Below are 17,054 nucleotides of genomic sequence, written 5' to 3' on the forward strand. Positions count from 1 at the left end.
CCACCTAGATTTATCAGTTTTCCATTGTTAACATTTTGCCACACTTCCCTCTCTCTGTCTCACTGTCTCTCTCTATAAACACACATGCACACAGGTGTTTCTCCAGTGGCTCAGCAGGTAAAGAATCTGCCTGCAATGCAGGAGACACAGGAAACACAGGTTCGGTCCCTTGGATAGAGAAGATCCCCTGGAGGAGGAAATGGCAACCCACTCCAGTGTTCTTGCCTGGAGAATCCCATGGATGGAGGAGCCTGGCGGGCTACAGCCCAAAGGGTCACAAAGAGTCGGATACTACTGAACGACTAAGTGTATACCTACATACCATATTTATGTTCACCTTGATTTTTGCTGAACATTTGTAAGTTGCAAATGTCAAGCCACTTCACCTCTAAATATTTCTGTATGCACTGCCTAAGAAAAAGTAAGACATCTTCCAGTATGATAATATCATTATCATTATCAATATCATTATCATACCTAAGAAAATTAACAATTATTCTATAAATTCATTTAATATGCAGTCTATATTCAAATGTTCTCAATTATCTCAAAAATGTCTTTTATAGCTATTTCCTGGGTTTTTCTTTTTTTGTATGTATATACCAGGATACAATCAAGATTCAAGCATTGCATTTGGTCATGGTATCTCTAGTCTCTCTGTATTTAGAAGAGTTCCTCTACTTTCTTTTTCATCGTCCTGACTTTTTGAGAAACCCAAGTTAATTACCTTATCAGTGATTTCATTCAGGATTTGGCTAATCATTTTAATTTAATTTCATGATTAATTTCCAGTTAAACACTGTGGGCAATAAAACTAAACAGCTGACAGTCTATAATTCTTACATCACATCAGGAGGGGTGCAGTGTTAACTGCTTCCACTTTTGGTGATGCTGAACCTTTAATTACTTGGTTATTGTGGTGACAAGATCTTCTCATTTTAAAGATACATTTTCCCCTTTGCAATATCATCTATGGGACTATATTTACATCCTTTTGTGGCTCCTGTTTCCCAATACCTTTTCAACCAAAAGTTTTAGCATCCATTGATGAACCTTGCCTTAATCAAATACTGCACTGGGAGTTGAAGACCATATTAACTGCTTTCAATTACACTTTTTAGAAACTGCTATCAATCTTGACAAAAGTATTTTCTACTACCATGATTTTTCTGCTAAGCTTAAACTTGGCTCATTTTAAAAATTACAAAATTACACGATGATTTTAGAATGATAGTTGGTTGCTGCTGTGTGCTCAGTCACTCCCGACTCTTTGGGACCCCATGGACTGTAGCCCGCCAGGCTCCTCTGTCCATGCAATTTTCCAGGCAAGAATACTGGAGTGGGTTGCCATTTCCTCACTCCAGGGGATCTTCCCCACCCAGGGATCACACCCACCTCTCCTGCTTCTCTTGCCTTGGTAGGCGGATTCTTTACCACTGCGCCACCTGGGAAGGCAGTTGGTTACTACAAAGCTTAAAGTAACCCTCAAGTTCTTCCAAGATGCAGCCTTAATTATCTTCTGGCCCAGGTGGCTATGCGGTAAATAATCTGCCTGCCAAGGCAGGAGATGCAGGAAACGCGGGTGCAATCCCTACGTCAGTATGATCCTCTGGAGTGAGGAAATGGCAACCCACTCCAGTATTCTGGCCTAGAGGATTCCACAGACAGAGGAGCCTGGCGGGCTACAGTCCATGGGGTCACAAAGAGATGGACACAACGGAGCAACTAAGCACGTTCCCAACAGCAATTCATGGAACCAAACTAGTGTACCCAATTTCTCAAATCTATCTTTTCCAGGATGCATACCAGGCCCTTTGTCCAGGCTCCTCACGTGGTCTGCTCTCTATTCATCTCAATCCTTCACAGACTTGGAAGTCTCACTGGAATGTCACTTCTAAGCCTGTGCCATGGTTCCTCAGTATGTCATCTCACCCCTCCAGATTGACTGTTTTCTGTGCTCAGCTATTGTCTTACAGCACAATTATCATCTCTTTAAAGTGTCTGTTATAACATGTACAAAATGTATTTAAGAGAAGTAAAAGAATTATGCAGTAAACACTAGTGGACTCAACATGCAGAGTAAGGAAAAAAAAATTAACTGTTAACTCTTAAATCTCTCCTGTCCCTCCTCAGAGAAAACCACTATCAGAATCTAATAATTGTTCTCACTCCTTTCCTTCCCTGTGTTGTTTACCACATTCGTTTGGATACCTAAACACACTCATTTCACACTTATTCCACTTACCATGTTCTTTAACTTTATATTAATGGAATCATTCTGTGTATATTTTCTGCAGTCTGCTTTGTTTCCTTAACATATGTTCCTGAGAGATCTGGCATGTTAGTGTGTTCAGCTGAAATCCCTTCATTTCACGCTATACATACAGTATTCCAGTGTGTGAATATAACACAACTTGTGTATCCTTTCTTCTTCTGGTGCACATTAGCACTGTTTCCTATTTTTTGGCTATTATGAACAGGGTTCCTATGAACATTCTTGTTGGTGTGTATGTAGCAATGGAATTGATTGCTTTTCAGGAAAGGATATATACATTTAAGTTTGCTGCTGCTGCTAAGTCACTTCAGTCGTGTCCGACTCTGTGCAACCCCAGAGATGGCAGCCCACCAGGATCCCCCACCCATGGGATTCTCCAGGCAAGAACACTGGAGTGGGTTGCCATTTCCTTCTCCAATGCATAAAAGTGAAAAGTGAAAGTGAAGTCACTCCCCATGGACTGCAGCCTACCAGGCTCCTCCACCCATGGGATTTTCCAGGCAAGAGTGCTGGAGTGGGGTGCCATAAGTTTGCTACATGATACCAAATTGCTTTCAGAAGTATTATACTTATTTATCTTTTTTACTTATCTTTTCATGGTCACCATATTCTCCAACTAGATTATTAGCTATTTAAGACAGAGATAGATCTGATACTATTTTTGCCTAGAAACATTAGGCATTTAACAAATATTCATTCATTAATTGATTCACTGATTGGTATTAAAAAGAAAGTTTGAGGGGTTCTTTTGGTATTTTCACAACAAGATTATCCACGGGAAAGTCAAATGTAAGAATGTTTCTAAAGTAAGAAAAAATGTAAATCTTTCTTCAAATGTGGCAAAAAAAAAAATTAAGAGAAAAAATGAAAATAGAAGATAAATACCATCAATATTCCCAAGCAGATTTTAGACAGTTACAGGAAAATGGAATTATCAGAAGCAGGATACTTTTTGAAGTATCTAACATGTGTTTCGTTTCTTTTTTTCTGTAACATTATTCCACTCCTTCAAAGTCTTCAGTATCTCAGATGCGGTAGGTCGTTTCTTGGGGTCCACTGAGAGTAATTTCTCCAGAAGATCTTTCTGTAATGACAGTAAGAGTCAATTCTAGGAAAGAAAACATTGCAATAAACAAAATTCAATTATTTTTAAATGCTTACTTCTTTGTCGTCAAATACATCTAATCTGCCATTCCTTAGATCGTCAAAGAACTAAAAATTAAACATATATATGTTTATTAGGAAATGATTCACTTTGGAGAAAAACAAACTTAGAAAGCACAAAAGGCTGGGGATACCAGAATTCTAGGATATTTCTAGATTTTTAGAAAAATCTCTTCAGCTAAGAAGCAAGCGGGAATCCTTTTCCCCCACCACCCCCATTAAGAACCATCCTGATCACTACAGCATGTTGAAGTTTTAAGAGCATCATATGAATTATCTCCTTGCATCCTTTTTGGAGCCCTCTGCAAGGTATTTTCAATATCCCTGCCTTACAGGGGAGAAGGCTGTCAACTCCAGGCAAGTCCCTCTTACTGACCTTCAGACTAGGATATCCAGTTGCCTGCAGCATTCGGTGCCCCCCCCCCACTGTCTTCATAAGAAATTCATATTCTTGCTTTAATTTCATCCCAGTATATCTTTCCAGTACCACTGACCATCAACCACTTCCTTGACTTATATACTCCAATACAAATGACACTGCCAACTATTCCCAAATATATTCTTCCCAATCCTTTTCCACGCTAGCATCACCTTCTCTCTAAACTGGAGTATTGGAAGCCAACCAATCCTTCAGAGCCCAATTTAAACACCTGCATGAAGCCTAAATCCCTGCAGCTAGCAAAGCCCCCCTCCTAGCTGTTTCCATTAGACTTCATGCCTTCTCCTATAATATTCATAGCATTCTCTTATGTTACCTTTCCTTGTAACATATAAGCTCCTTGAGAACAGCCTTCCTCATTTTCATAACCCTTGGAGAGCTCAGCACAGGGTCTTATGCAAAGCAAGCCATCGATACAATTTTACAGACAGAGATGCACACACCTTCCAAAGAAGACCAAAGGTTTGGTCTTCAAGAAAAAGAATTGGTTGCCCAAACTTGAAAGAGATAAAAATTCATTTTTAATTTGCAGTCAACACTAACATGCTCCAGTCCATCCTCACGTGAGGTCAATAACTGCAGCAGTACTTTGAATATGATGGTCAATAATTTTTGTTGCTTAATTCTTTCTGTAACATTGTATTTACCTTCTGTGTTTCTAAAGAAGTGAGACATATATGAAGAAGTTCTGCAAGAATCAGCCCCAAAGCATAGATGTCCACTTCATTTCCATAGTCTTTCACAGAAGAAAGCTGAAAAAAAAAAATTTATATTCGTGACTCACTGATATAAATATTCATGCCTTCTAAAGCCAAAAAAGTTATCTAACCAAAATGTCTTATAACACACAACAATGTATATTCATTAGCAAGATATGTAGGCCCTGACTGCCCAGGTTCAAATCTCTGTCACTAAACAGCTGAATCACCTGTATACACTACCCATCAATGTGGGAATAATCTAAATCCTAAAATGGAGATAGCAATAGTTTGAACCTCAGAGTTTGACTGTGGGGTTAAATGAGACCATTAGGTGAAGCGCCCAGTACATCACTTGCATGCAAAGGTTTATCACAGATTCATTCACAATATTCCACAACTGGAAGCAACCCAAATGTCCATCAACAGGAGAATGGATGAACAAATTGTGGTATATTCATACAATGGAATACTATTCAGCCACAAAAAGGAATAATCTGCTGTTATTTATAAGCAACCACTAGAGGTTCTCCAATAGACCTTACTTTGAGTGAAATAATCAAACATAGAAGAGTACATACAATGTGATCCCATTCATATGAAGCTCAAGATCAGGGGAAAGTAATCTATGGTGATAGAAATCAGAGAACTGGTTTCCTCTGGGCAGTGGAGAGGAATGACCGACTGGAAATGGGTCTAAAGGTGAGGAAAACGTTCTACCTTCTCATAGGCTTGTAGGCTTCATGAACCTATGCCTTTGTCAGAACTAAAAAAAAAAATGTAGACATTCAAGATCTGAATTTTATGGTGTATAAATCTTTCCTCAATATTGGATGCAGGAGATATTTAAGAGAATGGGAGTTGAAAGGAAGCTGTTACTCCCCCATGACTTCTACTTACACACCTTGGAAAAACTTTGTTATGTTTTTATAAACTGCACCTGTCATTCTAGTCAACAATTTCACTTCAAAGACTCTATCATTGATTATCACAGAAATACTTGTTTTTAGACTCACAGGTAAGGAAGAAGACACATAACATGTCTACAAATGTAAAAGGTTGAAAACAGCCTAAATAAATGCCCATCAGTCAGGAAATAGTTAAATGATTGCTGTATATCTGTATTTTGGTGTACAATACAGTTGTTGAAAACAATGTGTCAGATCTATTTGTACAGATATGGAAAGATTATGATACACTGTTGAGTAAAAAAAAATTAAGTCACAAAATAACTTTTAGTAGCTTCATAAAATGTATTTATTATTTTTATGTAAAAAAGTCTCCATAAATATATGTATCTATATATTTTTTATAACTCAAAGAAAATGACCTAAAAGGATAAACTACCAACTCTGGTGAAAAGAGTAGGAATAAAAATGAAGAGTAATGGTAATTTTCCATTTTCATTCTATTTACTTATGTATTATTTTAATTTTATGAGTGCCTGTTATTTTTATAATTAAAAAATGAAAGAGATAAAAAATATCTAGACAGAAAGGAAGGGGACCTCACCTGTTCTGGGCTCATGTATCGTAAAGTTCCCTTTTTACTTGTCCGCGTTTCATCATTTTTCAGGTATGTAACAAGTCCAAAGTCTCCAATCTTGATTTGGTTCATAGCTACTAAAAATATGTTACCTGGCTGCCGAAAAAATATGTTATAAGTACTAATTTGACAGATTTTTATCACATATCCAATTCATACTTCTTAACAGCTATTTTTAAATTTACTTGTAAGGCATTTACCTGCTCCTAGGTAGCCCAAAACAGGAAACTTATTAATATCAGTCTTTAAAATGCTAACTGAAGAAGTCAGGACATTTTAGCTGACAGCAGAGAAAGCTTGGGAAATAGCTGCCTTCAGATAGCTGAAGATAAGTCAAAGAAAGATGGATTCACTCCTGCCTGGTCCCTGTGGGGATAGATCCAGGACTAGAGGATGGAAACGACCCCAAGACTTGCTTTTAATATATCCTAATACGACATGGGTTTGGGTGAACTCCGGGAGTTGGTGATGGACAGGGAGGCCTGGCGTGCTGCAATTCATGGGGTCGCAAAGAGTCGGACACGACTGAGCGACTGAACTGACTGAACTGAATATAGTAATCGTGTGGTCCAACAAATGGGAGTTAGAGAGTTCCCCATCCTACAAGGTAGTCAAGACAGGGCTGGACACCCACTTGGTGGCAACACTGCAAACATGAGTCCAGCATTTGAAAGGGATTGAAGGAGACACCCTTAAGATCCTCTCCCATCCTGAGATTCTCAGAATGAGTCCATTCCCAGTAATGCTGCAGAATACCCTGTGCAGAATTTTCCCTGGGAGCTTCCTTTATATCCATTTCTCCAGGCTTCTGACTTCTTAACAAACACAGCCCCTCTGTCTTTGAAGGCATACCAAGTTAACTGGAAGCTGATGCCTAGCACTGAAATATATTTTTCTACATAATTCTTTAAGCATAATGGGAAAAAAAAAAGGAAGAACAGAATGAGAATTCCACAACTTTGTAGAAGGTATTGACTAATATTCTAAAGACCATGAAACCAGGAAGGTTGTTGATGAGGACTCTGTGCTTCCACTGCAGGGGGCCCAGGTTTGATCCCTGGTCATGGAACGAAGATCCCACAAGGTGTGGCAAAAAAAAGGGGTGCAAACTTTATCCAGGAGGCACAAGAATAAGGTGACCGAGGAGCCTGGGGCAGTTGGGAAATTGAATCTCCTCAGCCCATAAGCCCTCTCTCCAGAAACCTCTGTGTCTCTCACCAGCATCTTTGGTCTAGTTCTTATGGTAAATGCTGGTTAACTTCATAGAACAGGGGCTTTATTGGGTAAAGACCATTATCTGGCAAAGCCACCAGTAGCAGGTATTTTGCGAAGCATCACAAAATAAGATGCACACTTTTGTTTACATCTTCTCTCAGATGTGAAAAAGCAGTAACTGTATCAGTGAAGTTAGCAAGTTAAAAAAGATGAAAGTCTGACCTTTGAGCACCTGCAAACATAGGGCAAACACTCTCTACAGACACAAGAAAAGATGACTCCCCGACAAGAGGCACAAGCAGTGCAAGATACAGGAGGGAACTGGCCAACCACGTGGTGGGAGAAGGGAGCACTAGGCATTTTCATTAACTCATCCTGATGGGGGCCTGGGAGGAAATGCCCAAACCTCTGAGTAGAGGAGATGACTGTGTAAGTAGATAATTTATTTGCAAATGATTGTATAAAGAGATAAGTGTGCTTAATTTCTTATTTAACTCTATATGATTCATTTCAAAGTGAACGTATAGCCATTCTAAATGTATTCTTTTGAACAGAGTCCTTATATCCTTCCAACTTCAAAGAACACCTTCAAATACTGTTATTAACAAAATGAGATATTGGAACCAGAGGCAGCCCAATATGAAGGCGTCAGACATCCAGCCCCTGAGAAGACCAAGGATGCAATACCTCTTAAGGGCCATCTTTTCCTACCAAGGCCAACAAACAACTATGTACATGGCTGCTTATTTTTCTCAAGGAACATTTTTCTTTGTTTCTCGTTCCTGGCTGTTTTAGACATGTGGGATAAGCCCAAGGTCCATATAGACGAGGTGCTTCTGTCTAATCCAGAATGACCAGGAAAGCCTCATAAAGAAATTGAGACCAAAGCGGACAGGTAGAAGAGTGTCTCATGTGAGCACACGAGCAAAGGTTTGGTGATAGGATTCAGCATGGGAGGTTTTTGATGACGGTACGCAAATCACAGGGGAACAGAGTGCCAAGGGAAGACTGAAAAGCTCTTCTGTCTGATTTTGAGGAGGAAATGGGAAAACTGCTCATCTAGACCATGAGAGAAGCTAGGAAGCCAGAAGAAAATGAAAATACAAAAGTATATGGCATGGTCCAAGGTGTGCATTGCCGCAGTTTTCATGGGGCAGAGATGTCTCACCAAGTGCCAAGCAAATTCGAGACTCTGGACTTAGTGGCTGTGACTGCCCTCAAGAGTAATGACTTAAAAGGTTAAGAGAATCGTGTTCCCAAAGCCAGAGTCACCAGAGTCTCTTCTGCCTCTCAGACAAGCCTGGGTAGCAGTAGAGGCAGAGACAGAGCACTCAACTAGATGTGTCAGCCACAAGAATTATGTGCATAGAAATGTCCAGTACACTAAAGTGGTTAGTGTTTACAACTGGGGTGAAGGTATCAGCCAGGATGGCAAATAGGACCAGAAGTGAATGAGCAATGAGCTGCTTCTTGCAGAGCTCAGCATCTTAGTAAGTTTACAGTCCTGGCAACCTCCTGATTGATTCTACAGACTGGTACCTGGGGCAAGTGCTATATCCACTCTAACCTTACAGGATCAGAGATGTTATTTCCTCACGACTGTCGATCGATTAGAAAACTAAAGAAGACAGACTTTCACATTAATAAATTCTATTTACCAATTCTCAATACAGCACATTTTCCACTCACCTTAAGGTCTCTATGAATTAACTGTTCTGAATGTATATAATGCACTCCTGTTGTTATTTGTTGAAAGAAATCCAAAGCCAAACGTTTGTCTGGCTTCTTGCCTCTTCTTTTCTCAATCCATTGGTCCAACGTACCTTTATCACAATATTCCATCTGGATGAAAAGGCACCTAGTCTTTGATCTGGGATAAAATTCACTGTATAAGTAGCAATAAAAATAAATTTATAAAAAAATACACTTAAAAATTAAATTTAAAAAATGACACCTTCTTAAAAATGCCAAACATGTCTCAAAACAGAAATCTAAATATAACAAATGTGAGTCAACACATAATAAACCACTCTTTATTTAGGTCATAAGTTCCCAGATAGCAAAGCTTTGTTTATTTAGCTAAGTTGTAAAGTAGAAGCCTTCCCATTCTTTAACACTGAAGGTCCTTGACTATCTTTGCTAATAGATAGGAAGAGAAGCATAAGCATGACAAAATTGCAGAAAACCAAATTTCATTATTATATATTGTAATTTTGAAACATTTTAATTCACGATTGCTCTACAGAGCATCTATTTTGCAAAAGACACAGAACAGGCACCTAAAGATAAGAAAATGAGTTAGACACTAGCCTTGTTCTCATGAGGATTATAGTTTGATGGGAGAGCGATAAAGGAAAAACAAGCAGAAAACAACAGTGCAGCAGGCCCCAACCCCTGGGATCTAATGCTGATGATTTGAAGCAGAGGTTATATAATAATAACAGAAATAAAGAGCACAAAAAATGTAATACGCTTGAATCATCCCCAAACTATCCCCTCTCCCTGGCCCATGGAAAAACTGTCTTCCATGAAACCAGTCCCTGGCACCAAAAAGGTTAGGGACTGCTGCAGTAGTACATGGATAGGAACTCTAAGAGAAATGCCAAAAATTGTTACGAGGTATAGCAATGAGGCGGGGCTTCCCAGGTGGAGCTAGTGACAAAGAATCTGCCTGCCAATGCAGGAGACTCAAGAGACGTGAGTTTGATCGCTGGGTTGGGAAAATCCTGTGGAGTAGGAAATGGCAACCCACTCCAGTTTGCTTGTCTGGAAAATCCCATGAACAGAGGAACCTGATGGGCTACAGTCCATGGGATCACAAAGAGTTGGATATGACTGAGCGACTAAGCACACACCACACAGCAAGGAGGACCGATTTTGCTAATCATGGTAGTTGTTCTTTTCTGAACTAAGTTGGCTTTAATATTAATTTAAATTCTTTGAGCATATGTTGGCTAGAAAATAAAAAAAAAGGTAGCCAGGAATTTTCTAAAAGCTGAAGTCCATATGCGGATGGTACTTCTGAAACTAAAGATACAGTTCTAAATTACATGGTGTGGAGATAGGGCTGGAGTCAGGAGACGGTGAATGAACAGGCTCACCATGGCCTCAGGTTTGCACTGAAAGAACTGTCTCCAAGGAACACGGGGTGACTTTCAAAGGGAGGCTCTTTATAACCCTTCAGTCCTTTTCCAGTGGCTTGCCTGAGACAAACATGAGTAATGCAAGGGCCGGGGGGGTACCCCCATCACAGCTCAGGGTCTTGGAATTATTTAGACTGCCCTTCACCTCACCATGAGTGGTATGATTACACACAGAAGGGACCCTGTGACTGCACCCTGCCAACCAGTTGAGTGGAGCAGAAGAGCGTTAGCAGTAGGGGGAGGGCGGCCTCCAGTTGTGCTGTCTGCATTTACCACCTGGACTGGAGTCAGGGCACGTGAGAAAGCCTGTACTTTAAACAACAGTCAGGAAACCTAAGCCTGAGACGTCAAAAACCACAGTCAGTGTTAGTCACTCAGTTGTGTGACTCTTTGCGACCCCCATGGACTGTAGTCCACGAGGTCCCTCTGTCAGTGAAATTCTCCAGGCAAGAATTTACTGGAATGGGCTACCACTTCCTTCTTTAGGGTATCTTCCCAACCCAGGGATCAAACCCCGGTCTCCCACATTGCAGGCAGCTTCTTGCCATCTGAGTCACCAGGGAAGCCACAGAGGACAATTTTAAAAAAACGTTTTTTAAAGCAAATTTGCAGCAAGGAAAAGATTATTCATTGTCTCTTCATTTGTAGAATGGAGGCATAACAGTGTCTCAAAGTTTCTGGTTATGATTATTAAATGTAATAATTAGTGGCCTTATCCACTGACCCACACACAGTAAACAAGTTTCGCTCCTCCTATTAAGACTATGAGAGTTTATTTTTAGTTACCTTGAAGAATTTAAGCTTTGCTCAGGATCATAATCATGCCCATCCCAACAATTGTGGTAATGAACAATATTTGGATGATTAAGTGTTGCCAAAGCTTTCACTTCACGCTCCACCTTCCTAGTTAAAAGAAACAGGGAACACAAAGGCATCAGTATCCATCCCTGATAATAACAAAACACCTTGAGCAATAGGAGACAATCACCAATATTCCCTTATTAAACAGCTGCCATGGTTCCCACACCAAGGTTTAGAACGGAAGCCTGCAGCTCTCAAAAGGAAAGAGTGAACACAGAAAAAAAATCAGCTGTTTTCACTCTCAACATAAGAAAAAAAAAACAGTGACTAAAATTATTTCAAACCTCAGACAATTTAGAAGTCACAGGTAGTACTCTTGTGAGCTACCAGTGATGCAAACTTTTTTTGGATCTAAAATAAAAATCATCCATTATGTTTTATTTAGACTCGTGTTAAAATCACTTTGGATTTCAAAAGCAAACTCCATTTGGGCAGCAAGGGTAGGTAATCCAAGCTGCATGAAGAACCTAATTCAGAATTTTCAGTGCATGGCAAAAATATACACAGAGGGAGATCTATGCAGAGAAACTGAAATTTCACTGCACAATGTGGGAGCTTTACAGGAATGCATAGGTAAGAGTTATGACAATCCTATGCTAAGTGGAGTATATGAGATTTCAAGAATGAGAAAGGATAAGCAAACATTTTGCAACTTATTTTTTTAATTTGAAAAGTTCTGTATGATGTAAAATTTGTAAAAATAGAGAAAAAGTTACTCATATATTAACACAATCCTAACACACTTATGAGTTTAGATGATTTCTTATAGTCTTTCTTCATATACATGTTTACATATGTGTAATTATAGTATATATATTTATCTAACGTTTTCTCATATATTATCTTTAAATTTTTCCCTATTACTATACAATCTGTCTAACCATCATGTATAAACATTTTAATGTAAAATTTCAAAAGTATTAAAAAGTAGAGCAAATAGTAGAATGAACCCCTACCTGGCCATCAGATGAAACAGTAATTAACTCCTGGCCAATCTTGTTTCCTGTATACTCTTACCTACTTCCTCATCTTTCCCTGCATTATTCTGAAGCAACTTCTAGCATCGTGCCATTCATAGTGTATATAAATATTTACAGTATATAACCCTCACTTTTAATGACCGCAAAACAGTCATTGATCAGAGGAGAGCACAAAACATACTAAATCATTCCTTTATTGCTGAACATTGTTTGCTCTAATTTCTCACTATTATAAATGACATTGTGATTTTTATCTACTTGAATAACTTTTCCTGTAATCTGGATAATCCTTGGTATAGGTTCCCAATAGGAAATCCATAGGTCAAAGCACACAAATACTTTAATGCTTCTCGTTGCATATCTCCAAGTGTATTTTTAACTGTGCTGTACCAATCTATGCTTTTGAACTGTGGTGTTGGGGAAGACTCTTGAGAGTCCCTTGGACTGCAAGGAGATCCAACCAGTCCATTCTGAAGGAGATCAGCCCTGGGATTTCTTTGGAAGGAATGATGCAAAAGCTGAAACTCCAGTACTTTGGCCACCTCATGCAAAGAGTTGTCTCATTGGAAAAGACTCTGATGCTGGGGGGGATTGGGGGCAGGAGGAGAAGGGGACAACAGAGGATGAGATGGCTGGATGGTATCACCAACTCAATGGACGTGAGTCTGAGTGAACTCCGGGAGTTGGTGATGGACAGGGAGGCCTGGCATGCTGCGATTCATGGGGTCGCAGAGTCGGACATGACTGAGCGACTGAACTGAACTGAATCTATGAGAAATGTTCAAGGTACTGCACCCTTATCATCATGAAGGATTACCGTTAAAAAAGATGTTATGGGATAGAAAGAACAGCAGTATTCCTGGTAAGCAAAACAATGAAGGAAAAAGCCTTATTTTGATGCCAAGTAGTATGAAGGTCTGAGAAGGCAATGGCACCCCACTCCAGTACTCTTGCCTGGAAAATCCATGGATGGAGGAGCCTGGTGGGCTGCAGTCCATAGGGTCGCTGGGAGTCAGACACGACTGAGCGACTTCACTTTTACTTTTCACTTTCATTCATTGGAGAAGGAAATGGCAACCCACTCCAGTGTTCTTGCCTGGAGAATCCCGGGGACCGGGGAGCCTGCTCTCTATGGGGTCGCACAGAGTTGGACACGACTGAAGCGACTTAGCATCAGCAGCAGCAGTATGAAGGTATTTCAACCGCAAGGCTTTGTCCACGGGACAAACAATAGGTTGGTTTGACTGGATGAAGAGCATCTAAGACACCACACCTGCTTCTTCTTTTCTTATGTCATTTTTGTTCACTTATATCCCTTTTCCATCTCCTTCTCTGATCCTTGAGGGATCTGTCTGGCCAAATTACAAATAATAACAGCTGCCAGAAAATAACAGGCAAGATCGGTGAACATGGGATTTCAGAGCTCCTTCCTCTGTGTCTTCCTTCGAAAAGGAGTTCTGTTATCCAATAATTGGGGTGGGGGTGGGGAGGGGCACAGATAATACATAAAACAAACATGGGAAGCTTTGGGATATGGTGGGAACACAGTAGATTGGAATTCCAGAGGATGAGTTCTAAATCTCCACCTTGTTACCACAGGAGATAGGGCCCAAGGATGGTCATCATTAATTTCTTCTCTGCCCATGCTCACATCCACTCCTCAGACTAAGTGGTAAGAGTCTATTTGCCCTCTCCCTCGAGCTGACCAGAGTGACTTTGTTTAATCAATATGATGCGGAACTTCCAAGACTGCTTCCTCCTGGGATGAGTTGTTCTGGGACAGTCCTTCTTAGAACCCAATGACTAAGTTGTGAAACGCCCAGGCCACATAAAGCGGCCAGGTGGAGGCGCTCTGGTTAACAGCTCCAGCTGCACTTGTAGCCACAGCCAGCATCACTGCCAGCCATGTGAGAGCCATCTCCAATGTCCAGCCAAGCCAAGCTTTTAGATGACTCCTGGCTGCAAATGCATGATGAATGACCCGGGTGAACACAGTCAACTCAAAGGACCGTAAGAGATAATAACAATTTGGTGTTTCAGCTCAGTTCAGTTCAGTTGCTCAGTCGTGTCTGACTCTTTGCAACCCCATGAATCGCAGCACGCCAGGCCTCCCTGTGCATCACCTACTCCCGGAGTTCACTCAGACTCACGTCCATCGAGTCAGTGATGCCATCCAGCCATCTCATCCTCTGTCATCCCCTTCTCCTCCTGCCCCCAATACCCCCCCAGCATCAGAGTCTTTTCCAATGAGACAACTCTTCACATGAGGTGGCCAAAGTACTGGAGTTTCAGCTTTAGCATCATTCCCTCCAAAGAAATCCCAGGGCTGATCTCCTTCAGAATGGACTGGTTGGACCTCCTTGCAGTCCAAGGGACTCTCAAGAGTCTTCTCCAACACCACAGTTCAAAAGCATCAATTCTTCAGTGCTCAGCCTTCTTCACAGTCCAACTCTCACATCCATACATGACCACTGGAAAAACCATAGCTTTGACTATACGGACCTTTGTTGTTGGCAAAGTAATGTCTCTGCTTTTCAATATGCTATCTAGGTTGGTCATAACTTTTTTAAGCCACTGCATTTTGGAGTGGTGTATTATGCAATAATAGACAACCAGCACAATTATCAACTAGCTTTTACCTTTGGCAAATCAGTTCACATCTTCGAATCTCACTCTCCTCCTCTGTAAGATAAGGAGATGAGACTAGAAAAACTCAAAGGTCACCTTGAGCTAAAAGATTTTATAACTGTAGTTCTCATCAACATAGCCTCAAGGATAATCAATGGTATATCCATTTTTTAATTAAAGTAACCACGGGAAAGTGAGGTCATTTCAGAGTAAGCCAAATATCATTCTCCTCATGAATAATATTTTCAAGGAGGACCAGGAAAAAAAATACACTAATGAAGAAGAGGATACGTAAAAAAGAAGAGTGCAAGTTCACATTTAAAAAAATAAAATATTACTACTTACTCACTATTATATTTAACACATTTAATAACATAAGTCTTCTTATCAATTCTGTGTTTGGCTTTGAAAACTTGGCCAAATCCACCTGAGCCAATTGGTGTTACTTCTGTGAAATCGTTGAATAACCTTGAGAGATAAAATGCTGCTGTTATTCTGAGTTCAATGTCCTCTGTTCCTCCACTCCGACCCTTCTGCTTTCCCTTAAAGGCACTAGTGAAATGGACTCTATAACAAACAGGACTCTCCCCTTCTGAGTAAGAAGGATCCATTTCACAGAAACTCTTGAATCACAAAGGATAAGCCTTCCCTCTTCCCATCCCAACATAACAGATCACTCCTGGGAGTCAGTCACCGCCTGGCTGCATGAAAGAATGGTAAAGAATCTTCTATTCCAAGTATAAAACTTTAGAGAAGAGTGCCAGACTGTGTTCCCTGCTACTACCAAGCTATTATACAAGAAATGAGCCTGTTTATGTTTGCACCTCTCTGGGTTTCCCCTCTCTCCTGCCCCACATTCCATCATTAAGACCTGCCAATTTTCTTTCCAAAACACATCTGCGGGTGTCTGCCCACTTTCCCCCATTGGCGCAAGCTTCCAATAAGACTCCCACCAAACCCTCTTCACAAGACACACCACCTCCTCACCTTCCTCTGCTCCAGTCCACGAGCCTCACAGCAATCAGTGTGATAAATACTAAGTCTGATCACGACTATTGGCCAAACGCTTCCCAAGCCTGCCCCTGCATTCAGCAAAACCCAGAAAACCCTGACATAGGCTACCAGGGGCCACCTGTTTGTCCCCGTCCCCTCTCCGGCTTGTCTGGTGACCCCGGCTCCTTGGCCACTGCCCTCCTGGCACATGGCTTTCTCTCAGTTCCTCGGGTGCTCACATTACCTGTCCCACTTTCGCCTTCCCATGTGCTCCTCTTTCACAGAGTACCAGGGGCTCCCCACCGCCCTGTGCTAACTCATCCCTCAAGCCTCCCCACAACTGTGGCCCAGAGAAAGCCCTGCCTCATCCCTCACCCTAAATTCAAGGGTCCCCAACCACACCATGGCTTTTCCTTTAGACCGCTGGTCACAGTGTGTAATTATCATCCCCACAAAAACTCCAAAAGGACACGGGCTGCTTCTACTGTTCCTGCTATAAATACGATGCCCAGCACAGTGCCAGATATATATTAGGTACTTATTACATACTTGGTCATTCTTTATTATTTCTTGGAGAAGGCAATGGCACCCCACTCCAGTACTCTTGCCTGGAAAATCCCATGGACGGAGGAGCCTGGTAGGCTGCAGTCCATGGGGTCACTAAGAGTCGGACACGACTGAGCGACTTCACTTTATCTTTTCACTTTCGTGCATTAGAGAAGGAAATGGCAACCCACTCCGGTGTTCTTGCCTGGAGAATCCCAGGGACGGGGGAGCCTGGTGGGCTGCCGTCTATGGGGTCACACAGAGGCGGACACGACTGAAGTGACTTAGCACAGTATAGCATAGCATTATTATTTCTTAAGTTTGTACTTGATGTTCCTCTGTTGCAAATAGGCCTCCTTTTTAAAAGATACTTTATTTAAGCTCAAACATGCGATCGACCACCAAAGGAACACTTTTCAAAGTGAAATCTGCTATGAAGCTGGAAAATGGAAAACAGATTCAAATGGATCTAATCTGATTCCTGCAGGAGTACTTTTGTTGAAAAAAAATTACTGGTTTACAGAAATATTGGCTTTCAATATTAAAACCTCCCAGAGATGTCAAAGA

At 40.9% G+C, this 17,054-nt stretch overlaps 1 protein-coding gene across 2 annotated transcripts in view; it reads right to left on the reverse strand.

Annotated features, from left to right (window-relative positions):
• Window positions 1-2,470: 2,470 nt before the first annotated feature.
• Window positions 2,471-17,054, reverse strand: part of EIF2AK2 (eukaryotic translation initiation factor 2 alpha kinase 2) — a 31,022-nt gene continuing 16,438 nt past the window's right edge. For both annotated transcript variants that reach the window (XM_027555009.1, XM_027555010.1), the window contains exons 10-16: window positions 15,294-15,416; window positions 11,266-11,382; window positions 9,026-9,206; window positions 6,089-6,217; window positions 4,526-4,630; window positions 3,437-3,487; window positions 2,471-3,359 (exon numbers count right to left, since the gene is read on the reverse strand). In XM_027555009.1, the coding sequence (XP_027410810.1) occupies window positions 3,237-3,359; window positions 3,437-3,487; window positions 4,526-4,630; window positions 6,089-6,217; window positions 9,026-9,206; window positions 11,266-11,382; window positions 15,294-15,416 (829 nt within the window). In that variant the 3' untranslated portion in view covers window positions 2,471-3,236. The remainder of the gene's footprint in view (window positions 3,360-3,436; window positions 3,488-4,525; window positions 4,631-6,088; window positions 6,218-9,025; window positions 9,207-11,265; window positions 11,383-15,293; window positions 15,417-17,054) is intronic.

Source organism: Bos indicus x Bos taurus, chromosome 11, assembly GCF_003369695.1.
Source record: "Bos indicus x Bos taurus breed Angus x Brahman F1 hybrid chromosome 11, Bos_hybrid_MaternalHap_v2.0, whole genome shotgun sequence".
Classification (NCBI taxonomy): domain Eukaryota; kingdom Metazoa; phylum Chordata; class Mammalia; order Artiodactyla; family Bovidae; genus Bos; species Bos indicus x Bos taurus.